This window comes from Micromesistius poutassou (assembly GCF_964030765.1).
Source record: "Micromesistius poutassou genome assembly, chromosome: 15".
Classification (NCBI taxonomy): domain Eukaryota; kingdom Metazoa; phylum Chordata; class Actinopteri; order Gadiformes; family Gadidae; genus Micromesistius; species Micromesistius poutassou.
In genome coordinates, this window is record NC_140285.1 from 15,159,260 (window position 1) to 15,169,405 (window position 10,146).

At 43.8% G+C, this 10,146-nt stretch overlaps 1 protein-coding gene across 1 annotated transcript in view; it reads right to left on the minus strand.

Moving 5' to 3' along the window:
* Window positions 1-1,969: 1,969 nt before the first annotated feature.
* LOC311360147 (inactive dipeptidyl peptidase 10) overlaps window positions 1,970-10,146 on the minus strand; it is a 24,238-nt gene continuing 16,061 nt past the window's right edge. Inside the window, exons 15-25 of the mRNA XM_084480244.1 lie at window positions 8,685-8,700; window positions 6,714-6,851; window positions 6,469-6,516; window positions 5,472-5,570; window positions 5,182-5,248; window positions 4,379-4,561; window positions 4,182-4,236; window positions 3,945-4,044; window positions 3,796-3,854; window positions 3,598-3,670; window positions 1,970-3,299 (exon numbers count right to left, since the gene is read on the minus strand). Coding sequence (XP_084336370.1) covers window positions 3,079-3,299; window positions 3,598-3,670; window positions 3,796-3,854; window positions 3,945-4,044; window positions 4,182-4,236; window positions 4,379-4,561; window positions 5,182-5,248; window positions 5,472-5,570; window positions 6,469-6,516; window positions 6,714-6,851; window positions 8,685-8,700 — 1,059 coding nt within the window. The 3' untranslated portion in view covers window positions 1,970-3,078. The remainder of the gene's footprint in view (window positions 3,300-3,597; window positions 3,671-3,795; window positions 3,855-3,944; window positions 4,045-4,181; window positions 4,237-4,378; window positions 4,562-5,181; window positions 5,249-5,471; window positions 5,571-6,468; window positions 6,517-6,713; window positions 6,852-8,684; window positions 8,701-10,146) is intronic.

Here is a 10,146-nt window from a genome sequence, read left to right on the forward strand (position 1 = left end):
TTGAAGAGGGATTCGGGCCCGCAAGTAGACGTGAAGCTGATTGGAGGAAAGGTTTTACGTCACAATAGCGTAATACATTTTGATTGGTCAGATGACCGCATGGTGTATTTCTATAGGTCAGCTCTCACTCGGCTCTCTGCGAGAGTTCATTGTGTAAAGGGTGTGTTCAAGAACAAGAAGAACAAGTTGTATTACTCATTTTACGATTCGTATGGTCACCCCATTGCATTTCCGCCGTGAGGTGAACTCCTGGGAGGGAGGTTAGAGGTTACATATTAAAATAGTGTTTTGCAATTCACAGCATTTCACCAACATCGTTTATCTGTTGTTTTTTTTTTACATATATATCCAAAGACAATGAGTTGCATACATATACATAATATATAATGGAATAGTGTATTATATATCTTTATTTCTCTCTACCCATCTTTGTTTGTGTATGTTAGTCTTCCTGTCCATTTTTATTTAAAAATAAAATACTTTTCAAATAATACTATTTTTTTTTTAATAATACTACTTTTCAAATCCACCCCTTTAAAAAACTTCTCACGTGGTGAGAATAACTTGATCAATTTAAATTATATGTAATACTAATCAGGTCTCTCTCACGAAACATCACCCAACTTATAATGGAAATCTGTGTTTATTCAAATGAGACAAAATAAACTACAATGTCCAATTTACCTCAACTCAAAACAACTGCATTTTAAACGTTGTACTCAACCAAAGCACTCATTAACAAGTCAGCCAACTATGCACAACTGGCCTGGAAAAAAACCTTTTGGTCCATTTGAAGTTATAAATAAGCCAATACACAACTGCATTCAAATAGCCTCTATGTATTTGTTGAGTGCAAAACACTGCTTTTTAGAACTTCTCTTCTTGATCTTGGGACAATTTATTGTTGGATGCAAAGAACAGTCAGAGTCATTCGGACAGTCAGACAGAAATCCTTATGACAACTAGAAACTATAGACACCGGGAACTACCTGTTTGGGCATAGGCCTATACAAGAAAGCTCAAATATGCTAGAGAGAAAGAAATATATAAAGATAGATATACTAGAAAGAAATAAGTTACATGGTAATGATACAACTAAACAAAATTGTATACAAAATCCCAAATTCAACTATGTGCAGATCCAGCTATGTGCAAAAGTCAAAGTTACACGCAATTATGATGTAGAATATAAATTATGGTGATAAGTTTATAAAGTTAGAATGTAACGATGAGTGTCTACATGTGAATGTAAGAAATCACAGGCTGTGAAGAGAACTGGTGGCTCTAGGATAGAAGCCGTACTAAAGCTCTAGTCTCGCCGGCCAGACGGCAGCAGAGTGAAAGTTAATGTGCATGCCGGTGGGGGTCCTTGATAATCCCCAGAGCCTTCCTGAGATAACGTGTGTGGGAGGTGTCCTGCAGGCCTGGAAGCTCTCTGCCAATGATGTGCTCTGCGGTCCTGATAGCCCAGTAACCCAGGTAACACCTGACGGGCCGTGGCTGTGCAGCTCTCGTACCATATATAGGGTCAGCTTATCTGCTGTGGAGTCCGGTGTGGCCAGACAGTCATTCCACGTCAACCCTTGAAGCATTTTTACATTTTTGAAATAGCTTAACCATAGTGGAGTATAAAAATGACAAGCGGTCTAAACTAGCTCCCACATTAAAAAAACCCAACTGGGCACAACCTTGACACGTGGCAAGAGGACCGTCTGGGACCAACTCTTAATTGTGTGATTCCTCTGCCCTGCGTTCCTGTACAGAGAACCAAAGTCCAGTTGGACCAACAACAACTGGTCGAGTGTAATTGAGTATTGATAAGATAGAAGTGCTTCAGGTACAGTGTATGAACTGCATAGAAATTTGAATTTTGATGTGTTACAAATCCGACCTATATTTTATTGATGTAGATAAAAGCTGCTCTAAACATGTTATTTCAAAAACCAAAAGAATCCAAACAACAAAGATGTAAAACAAGATCTTCATATTTATTCCTAAAGTATGTTTCAAAAAAAGTACCAGTTGTCTTGTCTGACATTCTGTTTGACACACAACGACATGCAGTGCACCATGAACAGTGGAGTGGGTTGATTGACTACTCCATTACATTGTAGAATGCAGCTTGATAAAATACCATATTACCTTTTTTAAATTGTACAAAATAGTTCACATGTATTGGGACCGTTTATAGCAAAGTTGTTATATTTCGGACATTATTAAGATGACTGCAGACCCATCTTAACAGCTCTCAGTAACCAAGCAATAATGTGTGGCAAGAAGAGCAAGCAACAGCAACTCTGAACAAAGGGAAGTGCACAATATGGGCTCCCATAAACAATGTCAAGTATTTATTTTGTTATTTTCCCCCAGCATGCAATTCAGGTGATGAATTGTTAAGGTTAGAAAATAAGATAATGATTGGCATGGTACCACTAATCTGGATGAAGTTTGATAAGATTAACTCACCCTGTACATTACCTTTGACAGTTGACATTGTTTTTTTGTAAATATTTTATGATCTGGCTACACTGTCTAAGCAGCGGACACACTTACCAACATTGTATTGATAATTAAATATCATCTTAGTTTCTTACAACTATTGAACCACTTTAGTAGGAGCATTATCATTCTTCATTCATCACATAGATGCAATATGTAATAACAAGGAAAGTCTATGCTGATGTGAAGGGATCCATTGGCACAATCATTTTGCTTGCTGTAGCTGCATTTTTTTTTTCCTTGCACACTCAACCCAGTCGGAAGTTTGAAACACAGAAGAATGTCATTGTAAACTACTCCACATCATGCAGCCATCATGACATGCACGCATTTGATTATTCGTAAACATTCTGTCAAATCAAAAAATGATTAAAATACACACAGATCCAGCACGGTCTATGGAGGCTCACGTAGACACATAAGGCCTGTGACAGACAACAATACAAACACCCGCGTGGAGGAAAGTTCAAGACGGTGAACTGAAGAGTTTGGTCCCCGCTCCTGTGCTTCTGTGGCTGCTAGGCCAAACCAATCAAGTACTTCATAGACACGTTCAGTCTCAAACATTGTTCTTCTGGCTCAATTATCGTCCTCCTCCTCTGGCTCCTCCACGGGGGCCAAGAGGAGCCCCTGCCTCATGCAGCTCTGGAGGTAGTTCACCAGCGTCCTCTGGAAGTGTGGGATGCTGCGCGGGTCCCTGAGCTCGTGGCCCTCGTCAGGGTACATCTGCAGGGAGTAGTTGGCCTCCGCCTTCACCAGCCGGCTGACCAGCTCAGCGCTGTGCTGGAAGTGGACACTCGCTATGGTACCATGAAACAAACATGCACACGCACACGCACACACACGCACGCATGCACACACGCACGCACACACGCACGCACGCAGACACACACACACACACACACGCAGGCACGCAGACACACACGCACACACGCACGTACACACACACACACACACACACACACACACACACACACACACACGCACACACACACACACACACACAGACACACACAAACAAGACATGGAAAATAGCATTATGTTAGAAAACAATCAAAACTAATAAAATAAAATAATTGTGCAACTTCAGGGTCTCACCATCTGCAGTTCCATGTAGGATTAGAATATTCTCATCTTTGAGTTTATGAACCTCCTCAAGCAAAGATGCAGACTGTAGGAAGGCAGACCAATAACAATAAATCTCATTCTACAAAGACAATTATTGTGCACATTGTCATATTATTCATGCTGGAGATTTTTTATTATTTCATTAAACTTTGAAGCAATATTTCTTACCAAATAAGTGTGCTCTTCCTTGGCCGGAAGGCCTAAATATCTCTCAGAGAATGCAGAACCTAAATGTGATGGAACGAATCATGTTCAAATAATCATTGCATTGAAGCTTTCATGGGTTTATAATTCATGACTGCACAGTTCTAACTCACTATAAAGTCTGAAGTCTGTAATGGGAGCCGCGGCCGCCGCACATTGGAATAGCCGGTCCGTTGCTCCTAGCATCTTTAGAGCTAAATAACCACCAAACGCCTATGAGAAAGTATATGAAACACACGTAAACACAAGACTCTAAGTGGGTAAAACCACACGCACATCCAGTGGTGCTTTCCAATCAATATATATGTGCTATTGTAACCATTCCCTACACTATGAAAAAGCATTACTACCTTGCCGTAAAGGGCCATTCTCCGATCGTCAATGTAAGGCAGCTGCATCAACCATCTGTGGGAATGGGCCATAAAAGTACATTTCATGTTCATTAAACACATCAATCAACATTACTATAAAATCAACTCACTGGCATAATGTAAAAATAAATAAAACAATGGGAAATAAAAAAAAATGAATGAGGCAGGATACTGACTCCACCACCCCCAGGTAGTCCTTCACTCTGAGGGAGCTGAGCTTGTGGGGGTCCACCGAGGAGGCCCGCTGCCCGCTGCGGCCGTCCACCCAGGCCAGGGCCACGCCGTGGGAGCTGGACAGCACCTGGGGCCAGCCCAGGCTGAACTCCTCCGTCACCGACTGGCTTCCCGGAACCCCATCTCTGACCCACCAGAGAGGATTAGGATTAGCCACTGTCGCCGACTAGTAGACGGCGCCACAGGTGGTCTGCGACAAATCTATTGCGATGTCTGCACGACACACACGCTTATCTGTTTATCTTCCTTTATGTACAGTGTATTACATGTGAATAAGTTGATGAGTGTGTTTTATTAAATGTATCAATGTTATATTTAATTGAGTTAAATTAAATTCCAATTAAGTAGGTATAGCCCTTAATCACAGGTATAGTCTCAAAGGGCTTAACAGGCCATATATTTATGACACCCCCCCCTTTACCCTAGCCGCCCAGAGGGCAAGAAAAAACTCCCTTATATATAATTATATCTGTAGAAAAATAGATGAAAGATACCTATGCATAGACATATTGATATATACATAGAAAGAAATATATAGAGATAAATAGATACATAGATACATAGACAGAATCACGGACAGATACATAGATACAGGCATAGCTACACAGGTATCCATGCTGTCTGTCTTCATGAAGAACACCTATGACTCTAATTCTAACTCTGCATATGCAGCCTGCTGGCTATACGTGATGCTGCGTGCTACCAGGCATGTGATCAGCTGTAACCGAAGCCGGGGGACTCTTACACGATGAGGAGGAGTGGATGCAGGTTCACCTCGTAACCCTGAGGCACAGACAGCTTTAGGTGCAGATCTAAACAAAGCGGACAGAGGCACGGTGAGCATCTTCGGCATGCCCTTCTGTAGCAATAACTGTACAGCATATAGAACTATATATATATAGGTCACTCTGGACACATATATATAACTATACATATATACATATATATATATAACTATATATTTAGATATAGGAAACTCTGGACACATATACTATATATATATAAAAATAATATATATTTCGCTGGTTGTCTCACCGTGGCTGTCTGCGGAGAGCGTCCGGAACATGCTCTCAGGAAGCTGCTTGTCCTCCAGGGCTTCAGCCAGAGGGCCGTTGTCCTCCAGTACCTCGTACCCTGGAGAGGAGGGTCCATAGGGGGGCAGAATGCAGGAGAGCTGTGTGTACAGTACACTAGCCCCGTGTTGAATCCAAAAACATCACCATGGTGACAGAGCAGGGGAGCAGGTCCGTAACACGAGACCGTAGCATGACTACAGAGACCAGAGCACAGAGCCGTGACCTCGACGTGACCTGGAGCTCGTCCCAGAATACACCCGAAATTAAATGAGAGGGAAATGAGTGTATCAGTGGCAATAATCCAGTCCCAAAAGCTCCTTAAGAAGTCACTTTCAGCACCTCTTAACGTCGGTTATCTAACTAATTAGTGGAGTCTTTGTCTGTCTGTCTGTCTGTGCCTGTCTGACAACAGTTTATCTGATTATCATTCTACTTGGGGGCTGTTTGCTGAGGACCCAATGAGGTGCAGTGTTCAGAGGGACCTGGTTTGGATGAGCGGTTTTGGAGAAATCTGGAAGCAGCAGTAAAACGAGCCCATCCTGAGCAGGCACGTTTTCAACGGGCACTGCATTAGTATGGCTAATGCGGGTACGTTGTCGTGGACTGCTATGAGCTAAAGCCTTTTTTTGTATTGTGTGAATGACATGCAGCAGCCATTACACAGAGCTAAAGGTAGAGGGCAATGTTTCCCAAGGAAACCGGCAGCATCAGGATGAATTGAACAACAACGTGCAGCCTGGATTGTGTGTGTGTGTGTGTGTGTGTGCTTGTGTGCGTGTGTGCTTGCATGCGTGCATGCGGGTGTCAGCCTTCGACTTTTCCCTCCTGACTACACCGCCCTCTCTCTGGCTGTCCTGAGCTGCGGGGAGAGGGGCTGGGCGGAGGCGGTAGACACGGTGGTCTGGGGCCGGTGGAGAGCTTCATCAATATGAGAGCCAGGCAGCAGCAGCACTCACTAGAGGGCTCCGTCGTGCTGTGCAGCGTCACTTGAGGGATTCCGGGGCCTGGTGAATTATACAAACAATGAGATTAAACAGAAACTTGGGCTATTTGAGCAGTAAGCAACTTCCACTTCCAGCTATTCCATGTCTTCCGGCAGAGGGTATGTTTGCTGGTTGTGTGTGCTTGCTTAGGTTGTTCATATAATGTGTGCTTAGAGCTATGCTTGTTTGTTTGTTTGCCGTCGGTGGGCCTTGTTTACCGAGGCAATAGAGAATGAAGTTGGTCTGATTGTGGCTGAAGTCTGCTTTGAAGAAACTGCATTCGTCTTTGAGATCACAGGAGAGACACTGGCGCTGAAAGACTCCGTTCAGGTCCACGCTGGAAGAGAAGACCAGGGCTGTTTAATCGAGGGGCAGTGTGAGGCAATAACCATTTTCACAGAGGTGTCATGGTCGGACAAACACAGGTGTCACTCAACACACTAGTAATGGGTCTGTTACATCATGTAGCAGGGCAAGGGTTGTACACCTATCTGCACAGGTTTGGGCCCTGTCCAAATTCTCCCCCTTCCCCTAGATTTGAGCCCTAACCCTAGATTTTGCACGTTCTCACGAAGGGGTAGGGTGTCCCAATACTTAGGGGAGCAAGGGGGAGTGCCTATTTTCCCTTAAAATCAACCCTTGAACACTAGCCAGCTCAGGAGCTGACTTGCAGCTAAGGGCACTCAAAGCAAGTGTTCTTGTTAAGGGGAGAGAAATGGGACTGGACCATACTCTGCTCGGTGCATCAAAGTAGCAGACCCGTAATTAGTGTGATGAGCAACACCTGTGTTTCTCTGTGAAGCAGCTCTATTGGACCTACTCAAGGTCAAGACAAGGTCTATCAGTTCCTGACACGCATAACTGTCGCATCTGTACCAGGAGTTATAGAATATACAAGGGGTCGATTCCTCAGACACAAATAGGCGGTGGAGTGTGTGTGGATGAGGGCTGGTTTAAGCAGCCTCACCTGGCCTGGGTCAGACTGATTGGACTCTCTGGCTGGGTGCACAGGTTAAACCAGCCATCACCACACACACACACACACACACTCAGTGGCCGTGTCCCAATTCAGGGGTTGCATCCTTCGAAGGATGCGTCCTTCGAAGGATGCAGCCTTCGTAGACCGCGAAGGCTGCATCGAAGGCCGAACGAGCGTTGTGGAATGGGACGGTCTAGCCTACGGAGCATTTCCGGATTGCGCAACCAGCCGTTAACGTCCTTTACCTTGCGTGACCACGCGCCGCTCCTGTCTCCTAGCAACCCTGACAGCTGCGGTTCAAACCGGACAGTGGAGGAGATATATGGAGCCAGAAATTATCATTTTATTGGTTATGTTTTATCTTTTATTGGAGGAGTGGGAGAAGATTCACCGCCGGAGCCGGCGGGTGAAGAGGAAGAGAGGACGTTGGCTTAACGTTAATTAGTTTAACGTTATATGTCTAGCGTTAATGTAATTGAACTTAACAATAAAGACAATTATAAAGACAACTTGACAATAAAGTTACATATTTAAAATGGTCCCAACCTTACTTTTATATAAAAAAAATGTTTTTACATAGTTTTGTCATTAAATATGTATTCGCTGCAGCTGCTGCTTCCGCTCTCTCCGCGCCATTTCTGAAAAAATATCCAACGCGCAATGAATGTTGGGATACGTTGGGCCGTGAAGGATGCATCCGATGCGTCCTTCAAATCCGGGAAATGAAGGCTGCATATCTCGGCCACATTCGAAGGACCCTTCGAAATGGGACAGCACTTGACGCGCCGCTGTGACGTATGCGGTCTTCAAATGCGTCCTTCGAAGGATGCAACCCCTGAATTGGGACACGGCCAGTGTCACACTGGGACATTGTTACACCCCACCTAGGTGGCTGCCACTCTCCCCCTAGGAGACTTTGACTGGACTCCTCCAGACAAGGAGACATGATGGTGATGTTGGAAAACCGGTTTATTGTAGAAATTGATCTCCAGTGATATGTTGCCATGCAGAAGATCTCCTTAGTGTTGGTATGGAAGAAATGTACTGAGGTTTAACGGAAGTATAAGCATTATCTTGCCTACATGACATCAGTCACTCATTACACCTCTATTACACCTCCTAACCGCCCTCTGAGATGAACCTTGTTTACTTCAAGGCCGACTTCAAGTTGATCCCTAAACCATAAACCACTGTTTATATACCCGCTAACCCTGGCTCAGCTCATCCTGACAGGAAAAGACAGGGAATTTATGAGGGCAACAAAGAAGAAGAATGCCCCTTTCACTCGTTCTACATTAATCTAGATCTACACTAATTAATGTCAAAGTTAAACATGGCTTGCCGTTTGAATGTAATTACTATATGCTTAAAGGAAGCCATTTTCTTTCCCATACAGAGGAAATAAATGTGGAGAAAGCTCAGAGTCAACAAAGGCCTACATTCCGACTTTCCGAGGGACATCCAAGTGTCCCTCATTTACACCGTCTACCCCCCGTGAGATGAACCCCGGTTACTTTAGCTGACTCCAAGTTGACCCCTAACAGCTGTAAACCTCCCTGTAACCTGCTCACCCCATCCCGGGAGGAAGAGACAAGACGGCCACGAAGAAGAAAGGATTTCCCTCTGCATTTGACTTATACTGACTTATACGTTCAGGTTAACGAGTCAATGCTGCAGTCAAAGTTAAAACATTGCCCGCTTTATGTTTTTATACTGAATGTGTTCCACAATCACATACGGTGGTATTGTTAATTGGTGGAAGGTATGCATTATTGTAGAGTAGAAGTGATTTTCATTGTGCTCAACCACGACACATCTCTCATGTGTGGTATAGGCATTTGTTTTCTTTGACTATACTGTATTACTTAACTCAAGATTGTGTTTGTCACACATGTAATCTACCTCAAGGTGGTTGACAGACAATTTCATAAGCATGTGTGGTTTATTATGCCTCTTTTATATCAGTTTGATTAATAAGGTGACGAGTGGATTTCAACCAAAGAGAACCTCCCTGCTCTACATCTGACATAACTGTAACGTTTAAGATGTAAATTTTTTACGTGGTAATCTACTGAGAATCCAGAGAAGAGGATAAGCATGTTCAGTTAAAGGTCCCATGACATGCCACCAGGTGGATAGATCAGTCCACCAGCCTTCCCAGTGGACTGTAGCAAACGTTGCTCATCTATCCAGCACACATCTAGGTGGACACGCCCACTATGTGGTGTCATAAGGGGAAGATTTCCAAAACGGCTTGTAACGGCTAATCACACCACACCTGGTGGCACGTCACAGGACCTTTAATGGGGAGCTGGGGTGGGGGACACGGGAGGTGCCTCGCCTCTAGGCCCGATGCAGAGTGCTGTGATTGGTCAGTGCATGTAGGAGGTATCCACCCATTTTGGGAATATAATCTCAAGCCTGATTCCAGAACAGTTAAGAGTTCTTTGCAAACCAATTCAGGTTTTGTTGTTACTTGTGACAAGTGATAATAAAGTCTTTATCTTTCAAACTTTAGCTTTCTCAACCTCTCAGATGTTAAATTGTGGCGTTTCATCCACGACTATTAGCTGTGTTCGAAATTGTTCTCTATTCACTCACTCACTATTCCCTATATAGTGTTTATGATATAGTGAACAATATAGGGAACGAACAAACGAGAATTCGGACAC